Here is a 27,979-nt window from a genome sequence, read left to right as displayed (position 1 = left end):
TGAAGTGATTTTGAAGTTCCAACTGCTTATTCCATAAGTATTTTATCCTGCATATCTCGAATCCTCGGTAATCTCGAAGTATTTTCTCGGTCCCTTTGAATATGAGATGACAAGGTTTGACTGTATCTAGTAATTTACTAAGTATAAAGATTTTCTTCGAACCTTGAAATGTGTAACATATACGAAGTTCTTATGGATTCAGCAATGAACAAAACAATGCATTTTCTGCCATTACTAAATGAACATAACCATTTCCTAGGAAGACCAAAGCATATGAAAAAAAATTCCCAATATTTCCACAAGCATAATTAATTTAATCGGAGAATAATCATTCACTGGTTAAAATACAACAGCAAACAGCCTCAGCTTCAAGGAAATTAATGCGACAAGAACACGGACTGCCTCAGTAACAATGAATTCAGATGTATAACAATTTACTATAATCGGTAAATCGCCCTCTTTCTGAAGGAACATCTATGGAACATCAATGAATTACCAGTCAGTGCACACTTGTAAATCTGTTAATGTGTTATAAGTCTAGTAATCCTAAATTCTTTAGCAATAAAGGTTAATTATTCTCTTCTTTTTTTTAATCATTAGGAAATTGAACATTTACATTCAATCAATGGTTTATTTAATTTTCTGTCAATCTTTTTTGTTTAATTCTATGGCCACAGTGTTATAATGGATCTTTACTTTTCATTCACAATTCAATAAAGATTTTACATATAACATTGACATAGCAAATTCCAGCCTTGTGGTAGTAAAGTAAAAGCTTAGAAAAATATTGTGAATTCCTTTGATTTGTCTGTTAACAGCAGCTTGCATATTAACGCAAACAAAAACATTTTCTAACCGTTAATCATCGAGTAAAATCACACAATTTTGTAATCAAATTTCTTGTCAATTACCAATTTTCGATTTTCTTGCATTGTAGTTTCTTTCAATACCCAAAAGGTCCTTTGATACACGATCCTTTAATTTCATGAAGCAAATCATGTGGGAACTGATTATGCATCATTTTACGTGTTCCAGTAAAACACAACACAGATCATTCCTATTGGAAGCTGTCCCCAATTTGTCAGGTGACTTAATCTCTGAAGTTAGAAACCAAGCTTCAAAACCTGACAATTCAATAAACATTGCTTTTATACTCTGAAAGTGTTCATGTTTCCCTCTATTCTGATCAAATATAAAAACTTTCATTTCTTAAATAAAATTAATATCTGAAATACTTATTAACAGAAATTGAGCATATAACATATTGAAGCCAAAGTCATCACTTTACAGTGAGCATCACTAGAGAAAAAAATGTATGTACATCACATAAACCCTCTCAATTATTTGCTTTTTCCTAATTTTCCCCCAGAAATGTGACATTCAAATAGATTTCTGAACACAATGATGTTTCTTTGAAATAAACAGAGACATACACAGAGACAGATGCTGGATGCACTCTAGTCATAAAAACAAATCTTTGGCTTGAGTGAGCTAATGATAAAAGAAGGATCTATAGAATATGAATGTCTAGCTATGGGCTCATTTTTGTATAGCAAAAATTAAGAATTGTGAGGCTAAATTACTAGAGATGGTCCAATTCACAAAATTTAGATATGAATAATCAACATGTGCTTGACTGGATCCTCTACCTAACAAAAATTAAATGGACCCAATAAGAACTGAGATAAAAATTTATCCAGACAGTCTGTCAAAGGTTAAGTTCAAGGTCAAAAAGAAAACCTTCCAAAAAAAACAAGAGGCCCAAGGGCCACATCGCTCACCTGAGCACTGTGGCTAGGAAAAAAGGAAAAATCAGTTTAGTATTGAAAAGCTTAAATGCATAAGTGGTCCCAACCTACCCCTAAAAAGGGAGTGGGGGGGGGGGGGGGGTCATGATTTGAACAAACTTGAATCTACACTATATGAGGATGCTTCCGTATAAATATGACAAACCGTGGCTCTGCTGTTCTTGAGATTTTTAAAGATTTTTCCTATATATTCCTATGTAAAACTTTGATCGTCCAATGTGGCCCCACCCAACCCCCGGGGGTCATGATTTGAACAAACTTGAATCTACACCACCTGAGGATGCTTCCAAATAAATATGACCAATCATAGCTTTGCTGTTCTTGAGAAGAAGATTTTTGAAGATTTTTCCTATGTACACCTACATGTATGTTAAACTGATCGTCCATTTTGGCCCCACCCTACCCCCGGGGGTCATGATTTGAACAAACTTGAATCTACACCACCTGAGGATGCTTCCATATAAATATGACCAATCATAGCTTTGCTGTTCTTGAGAAGAAGATTTTTGAAGACTTTTCCTATATATTCCTATGTAAAACTTTGATCGTCCAATGTGGCCCCACCCAACCCCCGGGGGTCATGATTTGTACAAACTTGAATCTACACCACCTGTGGATGCTTCCAAATAAATATGACCAATCATAGCTTTGCTGTTCTTGAGAAGAAGATTTTTGAAGATTTTTCCTATATATTCCTATGTAAAACTTTGATCGTCCATTGTGGACCCACCCTATCCCCGGGGGTCATGATTTGAACAAACTTGAATCTACACTACCTGACAATAATTCCACATGAGTTTCATCTTTCCTGGCCCACTGGTTCTTGAGAAGAAGATTTTTCAATAATGCCATTAATTTTTTGCTATTTCGTAATTATCTCCCCTTGGAGGAGGGCGTGGCCCTTCATTTGAACAAACTTGAAACCCCTTCACCCAAGGATACTTTGTGCCAAGTTTGATTGAAATTGGCCCAGTAGTTCTGGAGAAGAAGATGAAAATGTGAAATTTAGTTTACGACAACAACGACGCCGACGACGACGACAGACAACGGACAAATTTTGATCAGAAAAGCTCACTTGAGCCTTCGGCTCAGGTGAGCTAAAAAAAAACTCTTCAAACATTCTTAATGTCTTGCTCAACATCAAAGCTCAACCTCTCGAAGGTCAAATTCAAGGTCACTTATTCTGTAAACTACGTATTTTATGGAGGGTATATTTATAATTATTAATTTAACAAGCTAAATATTAGAGCCATATTTTTCTTTTTCATACTTTGCAATGAAACTAATTCTTGAAGAATAGGTCAAAGGTCAAGTTCATGAAGTTAATAACTTTGATATTTTTTGAAAGGCTTTGCAGCAAATAAAGTTATCCTTAAGTGTCAGTCTCCTTTGCAGGTGAACCAAAAATATCTGGAGTAGTTTCAGTGATTCTGAACTACTATCCCCATCATGTAAAACACATAGTTAATATGAAGCATTCTCATCTTTGAAAGCCATATGTATCAGATGACAGAATCCAGTGGTTACTGTAGATTCCTCATTTTTCGCGATCGAGTACTTATTTTCGTGAAATGGCTCTTTAACGTCAAATCGTGAGAACAATAATTCGCGAGTGGGCAATTGATCAAGATATTTAACATTGATTTCAGCACCATAAAAATAAAAGCGAGTAATTTTATTTCGTGAGTGGTGCTTCTCGCATAATTACGCGATAATTAATTCCTCGCGTATATTTAGGAATCTACAGTATGATATGCAGCTTACTGGTATGTAGAGCTCCCCTTTCCTTCTTTTATTGTAGTGTATGTTTCACTTACCTGACTGACTCTATAGTGGTAGTTCTTCTGATGCTGCTGCTCCAAATATACATTGTTGAGGCCACCTGTCCCGGATGATGCTGGGCCTCCTTTCGTCTTTTGCTTCAATGATCTGAAACCATTTTTGAAATTCTTTATACAACAGTCCCTTAATAGCATCATCAAATATCCTTATTAGGCCTAATACTCAAAATCAGAGTACACAGTGACCTAAACTGATAATGACAAATGCTCATGTAATATAAGTTTAAAATTGGTTTCATCATTAAGAGAAAGATCTAGTCATCACTGAATCCAGGGATGGGTGTTCAGCTCTTGTATCCTTACTGATGTTGTAAATAAATTTCCCTGTCTAACACATTAACAAATTTTCATAGAAAAGCAGTAAATCACAAGCATTCCTTGTAACATTACTCAAAAGCTAATCCTGATATCTATGTTCATTTACCTTCTATCCAAAAGGACAATGAATTTTGAACATCATCATCCTTTACTAGGTGATTTGTCAATTAAGGCAAAGTGATCAGCTTATTGTGTTCACTGTGTTCGTCTGATTCATTGCATGAAGATCAAGGCATAAAAGTCTTCATCAAAAAGAAAAGTAAGGATTGACCATTTATATTATTCAAAATTTTTTTTCTGATATGAAAAAAGAAATTTATATTTAGCATTTTTGGAATCTGTAGTCTCCCTGCATTTACTAGAACCTTTCCCTAAGATATCCATCTGGCACTCTATAAACTTCAGTGCAATTTAAAGGAGAGCAATACTGATCAGTGGCTGCACATTGCAGTTGCATAATACCTATCTGTTATGAAATGAAGAAAACCTCTGTGATTTGACTTTCTGTCTGATATCTGATGAACTTAATTGTGTTCGTGCATGCTTGTAAAATGCAATAAACATGCAGTAGTGTTTGTTAAGTGTGGAACTAAAGTATAGGAGAGGTCTTTGATTTTTCACTTAGGGTTTGATGTGATATTGGTTCATATAAATGTTCCATCATTGAAGCAATGAGGGTGAAAATTAATTTAAAATGAAATATGAACACTTCAGTCAACAAAAGAACATTTTGACATGAATTGTATGTGCCTAACACTTGAAATATTTACATGTAACAAAATATAAAGGTAAAGGGATAAAAGTGTTTGCTTGAATATTACTTTCAATTTGATGACAAATCACATGGAAAGACCCATATGGTAGCACTCAAGTTTCAAATATGATGGATATATAGTATTGATATTTAAAAAATCAAATGCGCAAGTAAATGTTGAGTCATGGATATTGTCATTTTCTTATCTCAATTTATAGTCTTCATACTCAAAATTAGTTTGTAAAGGACCCTCTACAATGCAGAAAAAAAGCCAAGTAATAAAACAAATTGTTAATGGTCTAATATCATCGATAACACTTCATTTAGTATATTGATTATGGAAACAGACAACAAAAAGTTAATTCAACAATATTATAACTTCCACCTGTAAATTTCTCAGATTGTCAATTTCCAATAAAGTTTATTCGCGAGCTGTCTGGGTCTTTTCTATCTTTAACAAAGGTCCACACTGCTAACAATCTCGATGAGGAATCTGTATCAATATTTTTTCCAACAAACCATTTCTTCCCAAAATGCAAGAAAAAGATAGCAACTGCTATCCGTATTGAAAATCAGTGGACTCTGAAGATGGCACTCATATAAATCAACTGGGTTTTTTTCAATTTAACTCGACATTTTTTATATATAAATAGTTGTTGGTAGTGAAATGAAAAAGATTCATAAATATGGGAAATGTTAATAATAAGATGGAATTACAAAAAGCTTCTCAGAATAAAACCACCTGCATTCAGAGATTCAACACCTGTTATTTCATCTTGCCAAGAGCTTTTGAAATTATATTAAATATTGTTTCAGAATATCAAAAATCTTTTTTGAGATGCTGGGAACTTTCAAAAATTGTTCCCCCCAAATTTCCAACCAAGCATGCAACAGAAGTTTTAAAAAGAAAAAAAAAACTTACATTCTCTCTTTTTTTTTAACCGTCTTAAAAACATGCAAGTTCTTGAAATTTACACAAGAGAACAACACAGTACAATCATGTCAATTTTAAAAGCCTCTAATTTGTAAATGATAAAATTCTTCCACTTTCCACACTTTCTATTTTGTTTGAGAAACAGAGCTAAGACAGAACCTGACACCATTCACAAAACACATAAGTCTTTCACAAAGAAAAGGAAAACTTGAGTTATTGCTTGTGATCTCATTCTTCAGAGGATCTCTACCATACACTTGTTGTAACACGACCCTAAATACGTTGAATTGTATATACTAGGGTCCAAGTTTCACCTGTGAAATCTACAGTTCTATCTATCTCTCTCTCTATATGTATATACACACAACACTGCAAAGAGATATCAATTTTTGTGCTTCCCTCAAAAACTTTACTGAAAGAAAGAGGAATAAAAAGTCTATCAAAATCCCCTATCTAATGTTAAAGGAAGGGGTCAAACAGGTGTTTGTAGTTAACTCTTTGATGTGGATTCAAAATTCCTCAAAACAGACCTGTCAGTATGCTTATATTTTACAACCTTGTAAAACCTCACCATGTCAAAAAGTCACATTTACAATTTTCATTCAAAAAAGTCTCGAAACTTCAAACTGCCTGATGTTTAGAGCGATATGCTATTTCAGATGAGCAGCTAGTGAGAGGGATATGTATTATCAAGGAGATCAAAAGCCAAGCCAGTACACTGATGGTAGATAGAAGTGACAGGACCATATTTACATATATTCACCTAAAAAATAAAATAATCTACACATCAATGTCTTCCCCAGTAGTTTGTGTTGACAGTTGTATAGCATAAATTTTACCCATCATTGAATGATAAGTCTTAACAATGGACCTTTTGATTCAAACACCTGAAACAGTAATAATTGTATAGATTAATCAGATATACAGAATCTTTGTGTGAGAGATTTATGTTTCATTAACTATTTACACTCCTATTAAGGACCCTCTCTACACTCCACCTTAATTTCAGGATACTTTTGTGTAGTTAGACTGACCCATCATTTGATATAGAAATAGAATAAATTGTAATCTGCGCTGTATGACATAATTTAAAATAGATCCAAGTATTCTAAACATTATATTAGACCAAGATAGAGTAGTCAAAAACATTATTTGCTTGTATTTTCTCCATTTGAGTAAGCAAAAGCGAATTTTATTTATAATTACTTCATTATCTTTGAAGATTTTTCCTGGATAAAAAAGGCACGCTCCCTATATTAAAAATGAATTAGTTAAATTCAAAATATCCTCCTTTACACTATATAATTTTCTCAAAGTCCAAAAAACATTTTTCGTCAGTGTATAGAGGGTCCTTAACATAATTATCAATGATAAACAAATAATAAGCATAGAGAAGAAATAGTTCAATTGTTCAAGTTCATTTACTAATTCTCTCAAAACCATGGTAAGCATATGGTACATAAGAACAGTGCAATATATCACAAAATATCTACTGAAGAAACCTATAGTTCCCTGGGTTTAGGAAATGAATTCCTTGGTATGCTACTGAGGATGTTCAACATTGGTTTTGTGACTGATGTCACCCATCTTCGCTAGCCAAGGGTTTCTGATACGCTACTCCTCATAAACCCTTGGCATACGGTGATGACAAAAGACGGGATTGTTTTCATCACGTGATCACGATTCTTACCAGGTACGCACAGATTGCGTCATCGACAGAAATAAAAAGCGTATTTAAAAAAATAATGTTTTTAAAGAATAATTAACAAGAAGGTAATGAATTATGTTAATTTGTTATTTTAAACATGTTAAAACGCAGATCTACACCTTCAGTATAGATTCTTAATCACATATTTTGCACGTAGATTAGGATTATTGTATGACACCATATAACTATTCATAGAATGACATGTTATCTTACGGATCTTTGTTTACTTGCATTTTTCATTCCCGATATTAAAAAGTCAAGATATATCCCGAACGCAAATATCGTCCATTACAAAAAACAATTGCTGATTGGTCGAACGATGTCGATCAACTCCAATCACAACTTTAGAAAAAAATCCCAACTTTTTTTAACACCGTATGCCAAGGGCTTATGAGGAGAGTAGCGTATCAGAAACCCTTGGCTAGCGAAGATGGATGTCACCAAAAAGTTTTGTTTCTTCATTTAATGCTATGACTGCAAATGAACTTTTGTGACTATAATATTTACTCCATTTAACTCAATAAAACATATTACAGTACATTTATTTTAGTTCAATTGGGATCCTTCAAATTCAATGTCTATATAGCAAGACCAAATATATATATATATATATATATACATACATACATACATACAAATATATATATATATATATATATATATATATATATATATATATATAAACAAAGTCATTAAATGCAATTAAAAGACAAGGGTTTGTTTGTTTTTCATTCTAATGATAATTCATCAAAAGACCTCATTAATGTCTTTCAATGCCAAAAAACCCCAAAACATTCTATTGCCTCAGTGTTTCAAGTGATTTATCTCTAATTCTGGCGTGCCATTCATGAAACATGTATATAAATGAATTTTGTTTGTTTATATATTGTCCCTTACATAATTATCACATCAGTAATTTTTTTTTTTAAATACATGTATTACTTGGCAATTCACTCCATTCCTGTAGATAGATACACAATATATGTGTGAATGAGAATTTGGTGTGGAGTATGTTGTCTTCAGGGAATCTGAGATGATGCTCTCAACAGCTGCTGCTGCTGCTGGAATTGAGAGTTCTCTCCCCTATACCAGATTAATCTAGTACATGTCTTGAGCTGAGTGCACAAAGAATTTGGAAATAAAAGTTATATCATTTCTTAATTTTCTTCAACAAATTAAAACATGCTAATAATAGCTTTTTAACTTGTGCCAAGTTTGTCAACACTGTTAAATTGTTTGAAAATGAATAGTTGCCATTTAACACATTTATATAATTTATATTTAAAGGTTTAAATTTTTATACATAAGGATGGTAACTTGTATACCATGCATTTCTTAATGCCCATAATTAAATGTCACTGACGCAAACAAGAAAATTTCTTGTAGCCATAAATACTACTATTAATTTTGAAGAGGGTATATCTTTCAATATTAAAGATTCCAATACTCCCTGTTTGTTTGTCCTACGACATCTTGATAGCTATCTCCAATTTTTAAATTGACGACATAAAATATTCCTTTACATCAGAAAGGGGATGATAGATATTCAAACAGTGACGCTATCAAGAAAATAATTGATAGAAAGTCCTTCCTGTGTTAGAATCTGGAATTATGAAGTATTTACACTATGAATCATATAGTGGTATACCATTATACGCTGACCCATTAAACAAGCCCCATTTCCTAAGATTCCTTTTCAATCAATCATTTTGATGAAAAAATCCTTATCACAAATCAAAAAGATCAGAAGGCTGAAGTTCTCTTTTGCAATGGCAATCAGTACAATTCTGCTTGAACTATAGGAAAGAAAAGTGCAATCAATTTTAATACATGTATATGCTTCATAATTCTCACCATGAAATTGTATATCTTGGTGAAGATCCCATTGTGTCTGCTCTGGTGACCTACGACTTCTGCAGACATTACCGCAAGTGTCAGTCAATATACAAAACTACTCAGGTATAGACCCATGCTTCATTATCAGTCAGATCAAAAGTAAACTACAGACCACCAAAACAAGATACTTTTGGTGAAAAGAAAGTTTCTGATTATTTCAGAATTTCACACCATTCAAGTAGGAAGTCAGAGGAGAAGCCTTGCTTTGCTTCCCACCCGTCTGGAGCGAGTCTGGGTAAACAGTGCCACCAATCTAAAACTTCACAAGTCTCTCACAAGGTCAAACTCCAACAAAGGCCACAAGTTGTCAATATTACACTGAAATGGTGTAGAATTGCAGACAATTGTCCCCAGTATACTTTGAAGTTATTTTATGGCTCTTTAACACCATTTGGTCTAAAATCTATAGAATGGAAATAATTGCACTCGTGGCATTCAATGCATGTATTTCAATTTCGAAATCTCCAACATCTAATTATTGCATATTAGTTTAAATTTCATTTTAACTACAGCTTTTTGATCTTTTTGATTCCAGGAGTGTAATTAAGTTGTCAGTTTGTGGGAGAAATACTGCTCTCTTACCGAGAAACATATCCTAGTTGTCAGTCACACAAAATGGAATACCCTCCTGTCCTACATATTTGGTTCTTACTCAGAGTATGGTATTCTGCCTTTAATTCCTAACAAATATTGGTTGCAGTGTCTTGTTGTGTACAAAATGCTTTATCTTTACCAGTGTCTAAAATTTCAAATGTTGGAATCTGATGAAATCTTTTTCGTATTTCAAAATTAGCATCTTGAAAGTTTATGAAATAATGTGAAAGAATGAAATATGAGAGCGTTCATACCTACAAATTTCATTTCTCATTAACACTAGATAAATTCTACAAGATTATTACTGACCTAGAAGTATCTTATAAAAATCCCTTCAAGTAGTAAACAGCCCCATGCAGTGAAGTAGCTATCCATGTCAAACATGTCGTATTCAAGATTACAACTTTTGAAAATTAAAGAAGTGACAGTTATTAAACTTGTACAAATTAAGCCTCTCAATCTTGCGATTTCTCTCATTTGTTTGAATTTTAGATTTAATCTCCTTTTTTGTATCTTGTGTCAACATTTGCTCTAAAAATGAAATCAATCGATCTTTATATTTGTCTCTAAATCATTTCTTTAAATAATTGCTATATAGAAAATCTTATAGGCATCTTCTTTGCAGTCTTAATGTGTGTTTTAGCACCAATCTGTTAAGAAAGTCTTGACCCCTAGAAGCAGGAATTTCACATCTTCATAGAAATACCAGGATAATATTAGCTCAGGTCTTTGTTGAGATTTTTCTAATTTTCAATACGCTGAACCCCCTTCTACATGTTCTAGCTTACGAAATCCTGACCACTCCAAATGAAATGTATGCAATATGTCAACAAGAATTGCGTAAAAGCTCCTCAAAAACTTAATTCCTTTCAAAATAGACCTGCAAGGAAAGTCCTTTATAATTCAATGACACTGAACTTTAATTATAATGAGGTTTGCAAGCCAGAAGAAGCATCTCCAATAAAACACACAAAAAAACTCAACAAGACTTACCACTGCTCCCTGCTATAGCTATCCCAGAAGGCAGTACTGACCACTTCTGTATATCACCTCCTCATTAAATGTATAAACATCTCATCCATTGATCTCTTAATGATTTGAAGGCCATGAGAAAGATGTATTTTCTTAATGATGGGTCAATTGAAAAATTTATCAAAAAATTACTTCCGGCACAACTCCACTTTTCTCAGCATCAAAGTCTAAAGTATGTAGCTTGGACGCTAATCCTCTTTGATATTTTAAATCACAGTTGCATTAATCAACTTCAAAAAGATCAGAAAAATATAACATCTATGATTATAGGATTATTTTCTTTCAGGTTAAGTAGCTGGCATCTTTAAATACACACTAAAACACTTAGGTGTTTAAATTGTATATGTATATACTCAGCTATCAGAGGACTCAATTACTGTCCAGCTCAACAGATGTCAAATTAACATCTGATTCACCTGTTAAACCAACATCCACAGATAGATACTGAAATTCATTAAAATCATAGTTAGGGGTAAAAAGCTAAAGACTTGCTTCTTCAGAGATACTGATGTTTATCTGGAATGTTCTTTTCCCTATCACAGAATCTCAATACAGTCATTTCGTGCTTCCATGCAAATTATGTATCTTCATCCTCCAAGAAAAACTAACTTCATTAATTCCGACATTTATGTTTTACTCAGTGGTATAAATTTTCCAAACAGGGACAATTAGTCTACAATCACTATAATAATCTGTAGGCTTGTAGCCTACCTCATTCCAATACTATGAAAATGTCAGTCTTATCACCAAAAGACCAGGAAGAAACTCTATAACTCATTTAAAAAAGAATTCCATTATTTCACAAATCTTCTATTTTTACCATACTTTCCTTTCATCACTGTTAGGTAGATCTTTTTTTTCATTTTTATCTTTGAAATCAATGATGACCTTAGAAAAGGTATGTTCTTAGGATACGAAGAAAAATGGTTAATATGTACTTCCAAAATGTTTTTATCTACAATTTATCCCTGGAATTAAATGAATTCTCCTCTTCCTACATTTCAATGAATAATAAATATCTAGCTAATAAAGTTAAAGTTCATGTCTAGATGAAATATTCAGTTTCTATACACATCTATCAAGAATCTTTCAGACAACATACTGCAGAAATCTACCACCAAGGGAAATCATCAATTCCAAAAACATTAGCAAAAATATCATCCATTGAATTCCCTAGCCCTAGACACAACATTTTCTGTTTTATGTTATCAGTATCCCTCACTGCTTGGGTGATTCCCAATTGTCTTCAGCCATGAATATTCACCATAAAAGAAAACAGCAGAAGCAATATGTCTACTGATGACATATTCGCCAACTTGCAAGGAGGTGACGGATGCAGTGATCTATGGGAATTTCTACCCCTGTCGAAGCTTTTCCTGCACACTGGTATCACAGAGGGCACTGCATTGATATCTATCACCATTAGAATCTGACTATCACTGATTCTGTCAACAACCTGTCAGCAGCCTAGACAGTTGGCACGCTCCATCTAATCTGTAACCCTGTCATACCACAGTTTTCTAGTTGTTACCATAACCTAGCTTACTCAAAATATATTCATAGTAATTTTTTGTTACCATAAGCTTACTAAAATACATTAATGGTAACCGATTCATCCAACATCATTGTTGCTAGGATTATGGACTTTAGCTCACTTCAGATACCTTCCTGTAATAATTTCAAGGTCACACTACTGAAAACTGTGGTTTTATCCTGTTATAAAAATTCCATATTAATCTACTGAACACTTTATCCTCACTTATTATTAATGCAGAGTTTGAGCCCTTATTGAAATTGCATTATTTATCTAATAATGATGGATATGACCTTGTAAAGGTCTTGACCTGATCAATCATTCAAGGCAGAAATGATGAGTATCTGCAGTATCATCTGAGTGGGAAAAATTGCCGATTTATTAAAACTTTCAGCAAATACACAATTCAGGAATGGAACAGAATAACTAATAGCTCAATGAAAAAGCTATCTGTTTTGTCTGTCGGATGTAAAGGGTGATTTTTCAAGGCTCATGCAAGCAAATACTCATGATATCCATATCTAACTGAGCTATCATTTGAGTGCCTGATCTTCTACAATTTCTGAAGAGAATACTGGTCTCTTTTTGACAACATTCTCAATGAAATTAATTTCAGCCTCACCATCTTTGTTAAATCAACTGAAGGCAAACATGACATGTAATTTGTATCTCTAAGCATCACATCTTGATTTGGAATTCTGAGTGATTAAACTTTATCCAATAATAATTATTCAAATAAGAAAGCTGACAAAGCCTTTACTTGAGACTCAGAAGCACTGCACACATATTGCAGTCAAATGTCTGTGGAATTTTACATGATGAGCAAGAGGTTAATATGTCAAATATAATGCTAGCTTAACAATTAATTCATGATTTTGATTCTTTAAGTTAACCCCTCCCCACCCCCCACCCCCCCAAAAAAAATTCCTAAACCTACAGAAAATTCTGTAAAAGCTAATAATATATCATATGTATATTCCACACACAAATGGCTAACAAATACAGAATTAAACGTGTGTTCATATGTCCTTTTGAATTATATATATGAACATAGGAACGCAGTTGCATATTTATGAAGTTTTTGTGCATGCTTTCATTCATTCTACTAAAAACTTTTACAAGTTGATAAAATATTAATCTTCAATATCTATATTAAGCAGCATCTAGCTCCTACCTGTTGCTGGACTGCTGACGGAAGACATGACTAGGATGTACAGGCGACTCGGTCTGTGCCTGATGGATACTCTGGACCATTGCCACCACCTCTCGCTTCAGCTGGACAGTAGATGTGTCACACACATTACAGAGGCCCTGCTGAAATTGCTTGCAGGTGTCTGGGATCTGTAATTGCTCTCCTATCTTCTCAACATGGAAATTCTGAAAAATGAAAAACATTTCTGTATATTGGATATCTCAAAAATTATGTATCCCTCTAGGATGCCTGTTTTAAAAACAATGTACAGGCTTATGTCCAATGTTCTTTTTTATGATAAAATTGACATTAAAGTATACAAATACAAGTTGTAATCTTTTGATCTTATGACCTTGACCTAGCTTTCCAAATGACCTTGGATCAGGGGTGTAACATACCTACAGGTAAGAAGCAACCTTTGTGCCAAGTAATTTCTCCATTAAAGATAATCCCTGGCACCCAGAACTGGCAAGGACAGATGGATTGACAGTCATGTTATTCCTATATATTCCTCATAATGGGAGGATCACACATAACTATATTATCATGTTTTACATAAAATTTGTTACACCAATTCTCAAATGATGTTTTTATAATTTTCATCTGCAAGTTAATGGAAGTATGATTCCAGTTTGTTGAAACTATCTTCTTCTATCCTAAGTCTGAAAACCATCCTTTGACAAATAATCAAAATTTAGAGGTTTAATTTAATGATTACAATGACCCATGAAAATAAGATGACGGTGTTCCCCATAAATCACAGTACCATTAATTAGATTAAGTCAGCAATATAACACTATCAGGGCTAATTACCCACAGTGAATATTCTCTCCTCCCTCTCTGTTGCTTCACACATTGGAGTGATACCTCACTGTGGAATCTGTCAAGACCCTACAGCAAGGCCAAATCCAGAACAGATGCAAAACACAACAGGATTTTCCTTGCTATGAAGATGCTTCACAGAAAAAAAAACCCTTGACAGTAATATGTTTTTAATTTCTATTTATTGCCATGATGAGGGAGAATGAATGAACATTAACATTTTTATATCACCATAATATTTCTAAAACTGTACAAAATCATGGCAATTTTATGTAGATTTCTGATTTCACAATTACTGGACAATTAATTTTTGCAATTTTACTTTTTTTTTTTCTCAGATAACATATACTAACATATTATAAAACACACCCATCTTTAACAGGGATGCAAATGAATTCTTTTCTCTTTTTTCATTTACAGAATGCATAGAAAGAAGCATGTCTACTCTACCTTTTTATAAAAGATTATCAATTTGACATTTAATTTTCATCCTTTCATCACAAATCTAAATACTCATATAATGGCTTAAGAAATTTGCTATCCAGAATTAATTTACCAGCATGTATCATGAAGCCTATTGAAAAAAGACGAAAATTGGAGAACAAGACAAAGTCGTGACATTTCCTATATATCTCTGTCTGAGAAGTGCCCACCCTGTGGAAACACAGAGACATACACACAAACACACACAAGTATGTGGCCCTGAAAGTCATTTTTCACTGCTCTAGATATTTGCCAACCTAAATAAATTGTAAACTGGAACTTCATGCATATAATACCTGCACTTCCAATACAAAGGTGACACGCAGAAATATGAATTTTTTATCTGCTTTAATAGCTGGGACTGAGTGAGGAAAATTAAATTTTCTGTTCTCAAAGAAAACTGGATTTTAATTTACTTTGTTAAAGATCACAAATGACATTCAAATATCAAATTAAAGGAAAATATCTGTTCCATTTAATATAATGTCTGTTTAAATTGCATTTGGTATGTTAAAACATAATTTCAGTGTGTTTCACAAGGTCCCAGGTGTTGATTCTTACATAGGTATGCTCACAGAATACGAAGTACTGTGCCACCCTTATATGTACCATTGAGAACTGAAACAGTTAATGTCAATAGTAAATATATTCTGTCAACACAACCTAAACTGAAAAAATTGTTCAATGTTTGAAGTTTAAATATCTAGTTAAATCTGGGTTATCAGCTGTCCAGATGCAACCTTCATCACCTTTGATAAGATAGAGGGATTATTCTGCATGACAGTGCTTTTCACACAATATGTCCTCAAACTTAAGATTCATTTACTATGAAGATATTTCATCATCTCTGAGCACTCAAATGTTAACTGGCAGCTAGAGAATCTTTACATAGAACCTGTTAAATGCATTACAGCTATGCTGAATAGGGAAGAATTTGGGGTGCACCCAATAATGGTTTCTGATGATTCATAAAAACAGTTGTGATGGTACTTCTAGTGTATTCCTTTACTAAATACAACACAGAGAAGCTGTTCATCAAGATAATCTCACTGACAGGTGCCCCCCAATAAAGCTGTCCTACACTCCTGATAGCAGTATCAAAGGCTGCACACAAAATGACTACTGCATCATCATCAGAAGCTGTTCACAATCTCAGCAGCGCAACAGCAGTATCAGAAGCATGCCTGCTGCCACATCTTCCATAGCTTACACATCTGTTCCTGGTCTATATACACCTCTTTGATTGCAGTGACCAGTGTATACAGCCTCTTTTATGTTGGGAAATGGAAGTTGATTTTAATTTTTGCAGTATGTGTGTATGAATGCTGCATTAAAATTGGATCAAAGCTGACCTTTCACATGATTTCCTTGTAATGTCAGCTGATAAAGCCAAATGAATGTAGGATGCATGACCTTGCATATCTTAACATTTTTCCCATTCTATGGGACCTCTGATCAGTACTCATCATCTAACAGTTTCTTTGTACAGCAAAGTATTATGACAGGATCTCCAAACTTCTTTACAGTGTTTATCGCTTAGTCATAAAAAATGTCAACATATCAGGCCTTTAGTATGTACCATCATACTCCCATTTTTATGTTCTGATAAATATATAATATATAAAGGTCAATATTTGATGTTATAACCTGGTAAACCTTGATATGTTTAGGTATGTTCAATACACTCTACTACAAGAAAAAGTCATGCCTCACAGTTTGGTGAGAAATTTCTTTCTTTCTTATCTTTGAATTGTAAAATTAATGGCTTAGACCACTGAATCTCAAGCAAAATCCTTTTGAATGAAACTGTCAAAATGCATGTGAACAAGTGCAATTTACAACGGATTATTACATCAGTCATAAAAACAAAAAAGCGATCATAGCGACTTCAAAAACAATCCCACACATATTTCTGTCAAACCTGATAGCCACAAAGTTTAGAATCTCATTAACATGCAGATATCCTATTTAGCTAAGAATCAAAGCATTTTATCACAGTCAGTAATACTTCTATTTAACATAATCTCTGTACTTTAACAGTCTAAAAACGATTTTAAATAAGGTTTTTACATGTTTCCAATAAAACTCATAAAATAACATATCAAAAGGAATCAATTACCTTTCACTAATTTTCAAAATCACTTATTCAATCAGAAGTGTTATAACACGTATTATCTATGACACACTGGTCATATATATAGACAAATAAAAAATAAAATTGGAGACAAAAATTAAGCATATTATCATAAAGTTTATTTTTATGGATTCTCCTTATAATGCATACATCAGAAAAAATCCTTTGTTCAAGGACCTTCATAGGAAATCACTAAAGTAAATATTTTGGCAAGAAGTAGACAAATACGGATTAGATATAGACAATGGTGGCTAAATTCCCACCCCTAGTCATTTAGAAGTTCAGGACATTTACAGACCAATACTTAACTACTGACATTAGACCTATATAAGATAGTGCACTCTTAATCAGGTTTCTAATAACCAATGGTGCCAATTTATACCTACTTATAGCCATAAAGTACAGAGTCATTTAACAGATAAAGACACCACAAAGCTGTAGATTACTGTTTTGCTGGGGGTTCTATTCATCCTGAACCTTTTTTTAATTCCATGATACCTGGCTTAATGCTCATTAAGTTAGATTTTTAATTTGACCTTTTAAAATCCATCTGCAAATCCATAAAATCTGCTACTCCTTTATCACAAAACAACAAGCCCAAGGAAAGTTCCTGATAGAAAAAAATCCTAAAAAATCTTTAAATCTAATGCCAATAAAACTATTCCTCTATTGGTTAAAAAAATTAAGCTACTTACCATTCTATTTTTCTCCTAGTTTTATGCCTTTTATATCATTCCCATTTTATTGCAAAACTACTTAGTCACACACATCAACTTGTTTTCAAATGTTCCAAAATACACAATGATCTATGAGGAATGGTATCCATAGATTGAATTTTGTTTGTTTTCCTGTGACTTGATACATTTATCTTACAACTTCCTAACAGGTGTCCAATTTTCCTTTCCCTTTTACTTTGTCCACTTTATGGGTAACTGATCCTATACCTCTATCACAGGAAAACCCCCACAGTGACTGACCACACTCTGATAGTGGTACAATACTTGGAAAACCACAGTGCACTTGTTGGCTACCAACAAAGATTTTTTCCCTCATGTCTAATAACATTATGAATAGAACATTGACAGACACTCATTGTAAATTTTTAATGCAAATTTTATCTCCCATTTTCCTCAGAGTATCAACAGTCAAAACTCGAGATGTCAAAGCTTTCTAAAGCCTGAACAAATAATTTCTTACATAAACCTTGGACTTATCTTGTTTGCCAAGCTAATATTTAAGAATAGCCAAGAACACTTAGCTACAATAGACAAATACTTAGGACTGTTTTTAACATTCACAGGATTCTCTGTAATAAATTAAAACAACATTATAATTCTGCCGAGGTTAATATGTTCAGGACCTCTCTGATCCATTGTCTGCACTGCTCTATATGTACATGTAATTAATGGGCTTACAGTTTGAGAATAGGTCAAGAAATAATATTATAGTTTTTATATGATACATATTATGATATCTTTTTATGAACATAAATTGTTTAACCTTTCAGCCAAAATCAGTTAACCAATTTAATTATCCAGAGACCAATCCGTTTTCATTTAGAGAATAACAATCTAGGTGGTGGTATGTTATGCTTAGGCCTACTCTCTTACTTAATTTCTTTGTATTTACTTCATTAAAATTATTAATGTAATTAAATTATATTTTTCAGTTGATGAAGTGTATCAACACATATATTTATGAACCTAATTAAGTGCATTTGTCTTGCATGCTATAGCCATTATGTTATTTTTTTTTTTTTTTTTTTTTCTGTTCAATGTCTGTCATATTTTGACTGTATACCAACATGGTAATGTCAATAAATTGAATTACATTGAGGTAAGGGAACATCATCTCAGCCCTTATACAAAACTTAATTAAACTCTAGGTACTCTCTACAGAAAAACCTCTCATGATAAGTTCCAACAAACTGACCTTGCATCACTACCCTCACTAACAAATAGACTCAGTAGCTCCATACCAAATTATCCTTGATTAAGAAATTATCTGCTACTTCATAGAACTTGGTATTGCTGACAATAAAACAACAGCTTTAAGCAGGCCATGTAAATTTTATTCTCTTTGATTATCCTTTTTTACGTACTGTTAGAGTTTTTTAACATTTCAACTCTTTTATTGATATTGCAGGTACAACTGTCTTCAAAGGAAATTTTTTTTCCTAGAGTTTTTAATGTTCACCTCTTCTAATTAAACATAACAGATCTCAATAGCTTGGAGGTAACAACAAAAATGTTTTCTTATTGACAAAATCCACACTTGTACAAATATATAGATCTCCACCCACTTTGTATTACCCAGATTAACCGAACATTAATTAGAGCATTCAACCTTAAGGGTGTATTGGCATATACAGTTTTATAGACGCAGGAGTTTTGACAATCGTCATTCCCTTTTTTGTGTATCGGTATCACATCAGGCCAAACATCCCAATCTAATTGAACAAACAAGCGTGTCACAAGCTGAGACCTAAAACAGTGTTTGTTTTCTTGCTAATCCCCAGTTATGTCAATTGAAACTGTCCAAACTTCAAATTAACAATTGCCCATGTTACAAACTCAGCCCCACTACAATATATTGCCATTACATATAGTAAACAATTTGATATAGAGAGATTCATACATCTCTTTGTTTGCCCTTTATGTTGTAAAATGGGTCCTGGTGGTCAAGTAGGGTTACCTTAAACAATGTTGTTGCAACTACTGAAACATGCATGGTGACAGCTAGCTAGCAAATTTTTTTCCTTAGATTTCACACCAAGATGACCATCTCCAAAGACAATAAAGGATTTGACACATTATGCTTTTTTTTCCTTTGGTGATAATTTAATCCAGCAATTACAGTTAAACTTTATCTCAAACAGTTGACCCATCAAGTTCAAGATAATGAGGTTTGACTGTACATATTTACAAAGCAAGTCAACTTAACTGAAGTATAAAACTTAATTATAAGTATAAATCTTGTACAGATTCCAATGCACAGCAATGAATGTGAACACTTTATCCTTCTTATTTTAAATGTTCCTCAATCAGCATTTCATTTTTTTTTTTCGCCGAATCAATTAAACTACTGTAATTAATTAATTTCTGTGAAATTGGTGCGTTAATACCCCATCTCTTGAAGAGCACAGTGTTAATGATGTAAAAACCTTGGTAACTGAATGGGAAATTTGTCACCACTAAATCAGGAAGGACAGAAGCACCTGGTCCTGTGTAAAAGGGTCTTAAATCACAATTCAATTCAATTTATTAAGTCTGTGTTGGGAAGCTGGTCACAAAAATGCATCCAACTTAAGCAGTGAGAAAAGAAAAAATGAATTATGTAATCATGCCATCTGCTTAATTACAAGTCTGCAGGGCTAAAATTTGAGAAAATGTGTATTTAGATCCCATTTAATTTCCTTGTTATGGACTCCAATAAAACTGATGAAAGATAATCTTGTGATCAAATCTTGCTTTTGTCTGTAACAAACCCAAAAATTCAATTATGGCTGCAAAATACACTAAATGAACAGCAAAAAAAAAAAAAACAACTTAAAACACAACATATTGTTTTCCACCTAATAATGATCGAGTTCTGAGTAGTATATGAGCACTGTTTATCAGAAAAGGAATCCATATAAAACACAACAGATAAAACTTGTCAGCAAGAAATCATGGGACAAAGCACTGGATAATCTTTTTTGCATTTTCTATCCTAGCTGAGGGAAGATCTTAGTCTTGTCCGTGTGTTGAACATTTTCAGCAATTGTAACACATCTGTATAAAATGTACTTTCTTGGCTATACATTTAGTGCCCTCCCTTGTTAGATGAGCCATACATATTAATCATTATTTCTGTCATGTGTCATTTATGTAGTAAAACTCTTTTGAAAACTTAAAGATAAACGCTCAGGTTAGGACTGATTCTGGTTGTTCAATTACATTGATTGATTTGTGGAATATAACATAATATTATGAAACTGAAAAGGCATCCTCATACTTATAGATGCATTACATCAAGCCTGACAGATTTATAAGTGGCAAAGCAAAAAGTGCTATTTATTTTCTCATTTGAAAAGTCCACACCTCTTGCTTCTCATTTTAACTAAGAAGAATCAATATATATATACATGTACAAAATTACATGCATATAAACAATGTTTTCTGTCTAATTCATTGCCAGGGTTGTAAACAGTGCCCATGATAAGTATGTTATTGTTAAAGTGATTGTGAAGAATGAAACTTTCATAAAAAGTGGAAATTAAAATGATTTTTTTTTTGTTAAATCAGAAGTAGACAACATTGTCTAATAAAACCACTGACGGTGAAAACTGCTACCACAGAAAGCTTGTTTAAGTTGATGGGTATGTATGTCCTAAAACTTTCTTTTGATGTGTAGATGTATATAAACATAGGAAATGGCAGGAGATCTCCTCGATACACACAGGTAGATCACAGGTAAACAAACCCACTCTCAGGAAGGGAGGCTACCCAATTAACCCGCGGCTGAACCTACGATACCTTACAACCATAATCTGACCTTAAATAAGACTTACAGTATTATAAAAGAGACATGGTATATAGGTACATGCAAAAGAAGAATTTGTTCTCCATGCGATCATGACAATAAAAGAAATTTTATTTCTTCTTTATTCAATATTGTTACTGATGGTTGTTCATTTAAAAGAGAATGAATTAGTTCATTAGTGCTGACCAAAGTGGAGTGTTTTTTTTTATGTGCTCACTTGTGGTACCAAATAACTGATAATGTTTCCTGTATGCTTCTCTCTACTTCAAGTACCTAGCACTTTAGTTACTTTTGAAATCTACCAACTTCAAAGTTGTGGAATCTTTAGGATTCTGTGAAGATCTCACATAAGACAAGAAGTCTTGCACACCTGTTGGCTTTAATTGGCTTCCCTAAGTAAATATCCATAAACTCTGGGTAAATTTCTCAAATTGATATTTTTTCCCTCTGTTAACTTTATAATAAAAGAACATTATATTGTGACTCATATTAAAACTGTACGTGTTACAAGAACATTCTTTAGATGCTCAATCTTCATGTTTTAAACTGAAAAAAATATCTGATGCCAAATTTCGCAGTTGAATTAAGATTTCAATCTTTTGTTTATCAAAAACTATTAAACAAATATCCAGGAATCCAAAATAAAACCCCATTCCCTGGCTTTACAATATAAACAGTTTTGCTTATCACAATGGTGTTTAATGCATACTTCTACATAATACACTTTGATAGCCAATCACAACAAATTGTCGTATCCTGATCCTCACAAATTGCTAAAAAGCTAAGTAGCCAGGATTCTGAAGATAAAATGTTATTGCTCTGTTTCTGTGTACATTTTTTGGGGCATCTTAATAACCAACCTTTCACACCAACACATCAATTTTAGAAAGTTATGGTTAGTCCTTAATCTGCCCTGCTCTCTCAGAAATAATCAAACTTCCCCATAAATCTCCCATCCTCATTTTCCTAACTGCTTCATTTCATAAATATCCCCATAAATAAACATATTTCTGCCTTCTGCTAATTTTGTTTATGGATTTGAACATAATTATTTTTTACAAATAAACAATAAATTGATTCCATGCAGAGATTCATTAAATAGTCTAGAGGCATTCTGGAAAATTTCTCAAAACTTCTCCCAGTTTTCATTCCGTGGTTCTTTTTGTGAACTATTTTTCCATGGAAAACAATCCTGGCAAATATCACAAATTTTGAATCAACATTCCTGCTCCCCTAACAATAGGAAATTTTCTTTCCCAAGTCAACCACATCAAGGGAGTTTAATTGCTTAAATAACATGCACAGACACAGTGTAAGAAAATAAAACATTCTGCAAATGGTCACCACAAATTACATCACAGGTAATTTTTTTTTTTGTTTTATAGTTTTTGGCAAGGTATTTCAATTATCTACATTTAATTTTCTTTCTGTACTTGAAAAATCAATGGCTGGATTACATGTATATCAAGTGCACAAACAAAAAATTCAGCTTATCTGGCATTTTTTCAATTTGTTTGTATATATTGTCTGAACAATAAACTTTGTTAAATCTAAAAGTCAAGCTGTTACAATGCAAGTTTCGAATCTAATTTTTTTTTACTGTATGCATTCAAGCCTTAATTAAGGTTTTACATTAAAATTTAACATGTCAATGGTTAACCGGTTAACCAACTAATCGGTCAGAAAGATCGTAACTGGTTACAATTTTATAATCAGTTAATATTTTTTGCAGTATATGTAGTTTTTAATTTTTTTTTTTTTTATAATTTTATAAACAATAAGTCAATCCTGCATTTTTAACCCTGCATGCTAAATTTAAATTTTATGAAATTCAGTCAAAGAAATTCTACATGTAGGTCCAGCCTGCATGTTTTTGTTCCACAGTATAAAAAAACTAATTTTTTTTTCTATTCAGCAATGTTATACAATGTAGGTTTTAGCAGGAGAGTATCTTACACTGCAGAAAACAGAATCTACACCGTCAGAGCAAATTTTTGTGAATAAGAAGAGAAGTCGCCCGTCATTATCAGTGGTTGAAATTATCAGTGGCTGATGAAATTATTTTAAAACTTAAGTTATAAGAGATTACAGAGCTCACCTCAACAAATGTTGTCTTTAAGTAAGGCAAAGTCCGACACTAAACTAATAATCTAGTAGTGTGCATCCCTATAGATGTAAAATTTATACAATTTTGGTCTGATAGGGCTTGCAGTGTCCTGGTAATGGACCTGCTCCAAAACTTTAACATGGTCACTCATCCGGAAAATGTAGGTCAGATCAAGCATCCAAAGCAAGTTCAGTAGTGTGCATCCTTAGATGTATCATCCATGCAAATTTGGTCAATATAGGGCTCATAGTTACTTGGAAATGAGACCTTGCTCCCAAAACTTTAACCTGGTCACTCATCCGGAAAACGTAGGTCAGATCTAGCATCCGAAGCAAGTACAGTAGTGTACATCCTTAGATGTATCATCCATGCAAGTTTGGTCAATATAGGGCTTATAGTTACTTGGAAATGAGACCTGCTCCCAAAACTTTGACCTGGTCACTCATCCAGAAAATGTAGGTCAGATCCAGCATCTGATGCAAGCATGGTAGTGTGCATTCTTAGATGTATCATCCATGCAAGTTTGGTCAATAAAGGGCTAATAGTTACTAACTTGGAATAAGACCTGCTCCTAAATTTTACCTGCTCAAAAAACATTAACCCGGTCATTCTTTAGCTGAAATTGCATCATCTGAAACCTTGACTGGTACAATGAAACACACTAGAAGCATCCTCTATGCATCTCTGTTTAATATAGGGCATAGAAGTACTTGAAAACAAATCTGCTCCAAAAACTTGGACCTGGGATGCCGACGCCAAAGGTACATCATGAGCTCCCCCCAACTTTGTTGAGGTGAGCTAAAAAGTATTACTGTGGAAGTGGAGAAGCAAAAGCAAAGTGAATACAGTGTTTATCTGGAGGCTAAAGCATCTGGATATCTGGCATCCAGATATCTGAAGGTCCACTGTATCGATAAAAAAATGTTTTAAATCTGATAGCAGTAATTTGTGGAAAGAAAATCATGTTGATATCTGTTCTACTTTGTTTAAAATGTAAAGAATTCTGATTATCCAAATAAAATGGCCAATCTGATGAAATTGATTGATTGTTAACATCCCATTCAAGAATTTTTCACTCATTAGAGACAAAACCTGCTATAGGTGAAGTGCCACAAACTTTGACCAAATCATGGTGCTTAGGGCCATAGCAGTGAGGGATCTTTAATGTGCCAATGCCTACCATGACACGGGACCTTAGCATTAAGGTCTGATCAAAAAGACCCTTGACTTTCACTTCTAGTGCTGGTAGCATAGCAAAGGAACAGTCAATACCTACATTAAATGTATTAGGTTTGATAGAGCACCGGGAACGAGAATCGAACCTAGACCTCCCAATCATGAATCGAGCACCCTATCACTAGGCTATGGTGTTATGAATAAAATTATTAAAACCAGACTATTGGTAAACTTTAGGAGAAGAATTGCCTTTAATTTATGGGGGCTTATTGTCGAAAATTTCATGAAAGTCACTTTTAATGACCATCTGGGTACTTTGGAATGTTTATCATAAATCTTAAATTAGTTCATTGAAACAGTCAATGCCCAGTGCTTTTTTTTTTATTTTTTAAGCTGAATTACTTAGGCCAAATAAAAAAATATGTGTGGTTCCGGTTACCCGACCTTCCCTATTTTATACCCCCGACCCTAAACTTTTTTTTGGCAATTTTCATATTTTTTCCGGAATTTCCCCCGATTTCCATCAATGGCTCCAGTTTAAGTTTTAGTTTCAGCAATGACGGCCTCCTTGCAAAACATAGCGCAAGTGTTTAATAGTGTTTTATCCAAAGCAAGCTAGCATGTAGGTGTCCCCTACCAATATTGACTAGTATATTATCACACCACATCTAAATGCCATTTGCAAAGCAGTGATAGGTAGGTGATGATTAGAAAAAATTAAGAAAATCATTCTGTTAAAAAAAAAAAAAAAAAAAAAAAAAAGAAAATCCCTACCTACCTACACTAATTTTTTTGGAAGTGTAACCGGAACCACACATATTTTTTTGTTTGGCCTTACATTTTAAAATTTTCATATCCAAAATTTCATCCATTTCATCTATTACAGGTCTCAGGTCTATAAGTGTTGCAAGCCTTTTAAAACACATTATGGAACTATGTAGAAATCACAAGTTAATTAATATTGCAGGCTTATTTAATCTGAATTAAACTAAACTGGATTAAACTTCACATAACATCAGGATCAGTCCTTAGACTTATCTACAGCATATTATATTCAATTAATATTTACTTATAGCACCACAGTGTTTGTAAATGACTTCCAAAACAATGCCCTCTGTTGACAGGTGCCCTGGATTCTGGCCAATGAAAATGTAGTGGCATTACTAATGTAAATAAACAACAGTATAATATAGTAAATCACAATCATGGCATAAACTATAACATCTGTCTCAATCTCCTGGCTATATACCTTATACCTTCTAAATACCTCAATTAGCATTACGAATGTATGTTATCCAACATCCAAAATATCATTTAAGAAAAACACATCAAAACAATTTTTAAATGTTAATTGAGAAATATGACACAAAAATCTCTGTATACATGTATATAGTTATCACATATGAATCACATTTCTACATCAGCATCATTCAAGTTTGGCAAAGTCATAACTAACTACCTTAGCACATATCAATCTTGTATTTGCATGTAAATCAAAGAAATTGGCTACATATTTACACAGCATTACTTTTTCTTTAGGATTCCTCTGTAATCATTTTGAATTACAATCGTATGAACTACTATGGTGAGCTAATTTTGACCTAAAACAGTCTCATGAACAATGGCCTCAATACAATCACAATGATTACATCACATTTTCAGACTTTTCTATTGATTTTTCAATTAAGCTATTAAATGATAGAGGATCATTTTTTGAAAAATGTTAATCTAATTACATTAAGTTTTGAGAAGAACTGAGATTTTTCAGCCAGATAAGATTAATGCATGTATTCTTCATGAAAAACTGACACATGAACTGAATGAAATCTTCCTGCATGTTTGAAAAAAAAAATCTCCCTTTGTACTCTTAATGTGCTCTTCAAATGAATAAAAATATTTTGAAATGAATACTAGAAACTCCTTCAAGAATGTCCCACAAGAAAATGTGAAACAGGTGACCTGTCACCATGTATATAGACAAATTAAGACACCTTAAATTCAACAAGTGGAAGTGGTTTCTCATTTAGTCATTAATAATATGAAGTGAAACTTGACTTTTAAAACTCTTCATTAAAAAATAGAATTTTACAGATGACTTTGCACTTGACATGTGACCTTCCGTTTTCTTTTTTAGAGTTTATGACTAAAATGATGAGTCACAAAATTTAAAAGATTTTTTAAAAAAAATTACAATCATCAATTTTGCAGAAATAATAATTTTATTATGTAAATTTTTTCTCCATCATGATCATTATTTATTTGTTTTTTATCTGTACTATTAGAACTTAATAAAGAGTTGGTACTTTAATAAAGGTGCAAAACTGAATATTTCCAATTTATTTTTTCAAGTTCTTTTCTTTTTTATCAATCTGATCATGGGCTTGTTCGAATAATCAATTTTCACAAAGCCAGAACAAGCATAATCTCACCCAATAAAAATGATGATCCCATTGACATCAACATTTTATTCTCCAATCATTGAGGAAGGATTATCTTGTTAAAGTTGATCTCCACCACATGTCCCTTGGATCCACCATGATACTGTCTATATCCCCAAACTCTGTGGGGATTCTTAAGCAAAAAATCCTAACTCCATTTACTTAAATCCAAAACCTAAGCTCTCAGGCTCCACCAGGATCTTGAACAATATAACAGCAATTCTCAGTCAACATGTTGCTTTAGAAAATGATTTTACCCAGATATTTTCTAAATAATAACCTTATCTCCAAGTTGAACCTGTGAAAAAACTTTTAAGTTCATCAACAAATGTCAGAATTTATCAATATCGGACACAATTTTTTTCATAATGCTGTAAAGTCTTTATGATTTTTGCCAGATATTCATGAATAATGCAAAATCTGTAAAGCTTTGCACACTTCGATTCCATTAATGTAACAAAAATATTATGTAATACGCCTTGCAGATTTTAAATAATAAAGGCTATAAAATGCTATTATGTCCCCATCATCCAATTTTTGGATCAACTCTAGTGTCTTGTGTATTCAATATGCAGTTTACTTGTAGAAGTCAGTGAGAAAAGGTCTTCTTTATTACCTGATATGCATAAAGATGCAATTTCAGGTGAACAAGCTGAAATCAAAATAAGCCCCGAGCTGCAAAGC

The 27,979-nt window shown here is 33.0% G+C and overlaps 1 protein-coding gene across 1 annotated transcript in view; it reads right to left on the bottom strand.

Moving 5' to 3' along the window:
- LOC133182145 (uncharacterized) overlaps nucleotides 1-27,979 on the bottom strand; it is a 97,146-nt gene that overhangs the window by 37,850 nt on the left and 31,317 nt on the right. Inside the window, exons 4-5 of the mRNA XM_061316873.1 lie at nucleotides 13,594-13,796; nucleotides 3,626-3,737 (exon numbers count right to left, since the gene is read on the bottom strand). Coding sequence (XP_061172857.1) covers nucleotides 3,626-3,737; nucleotides 13,594-13,796 — 315 coding nt within the window. The remainder of the gene's footprint in view (nucleotides 1-3,625; nucleotides 3,738-13,593; nucleotides 13,797-27,979) is intronic.

Source organism: Saccostrea echinata, unplaced genomic scaffold, assembly GCF_033153115.1.
Source record: "Saccostrea echinata isolate AGI-Se365-2 ecotype Australia unplaced genomic scaffold, CSIRO_AGI_Sech_v1 ptg000009l, whole genome shotgun sequence".
Classification (NCBI taxonomy): Eukaryota; Metazoa; Mollusca; class Bivalvia; order Ostreida; family Ostreidae; genus Saccostrea; species Saccostrea echinata.
The sequence above is the reverse complement of the archived record's forward strand: the minus strand, read 5'-3'. Positions and strand labels throughout refer to the sequence as shown.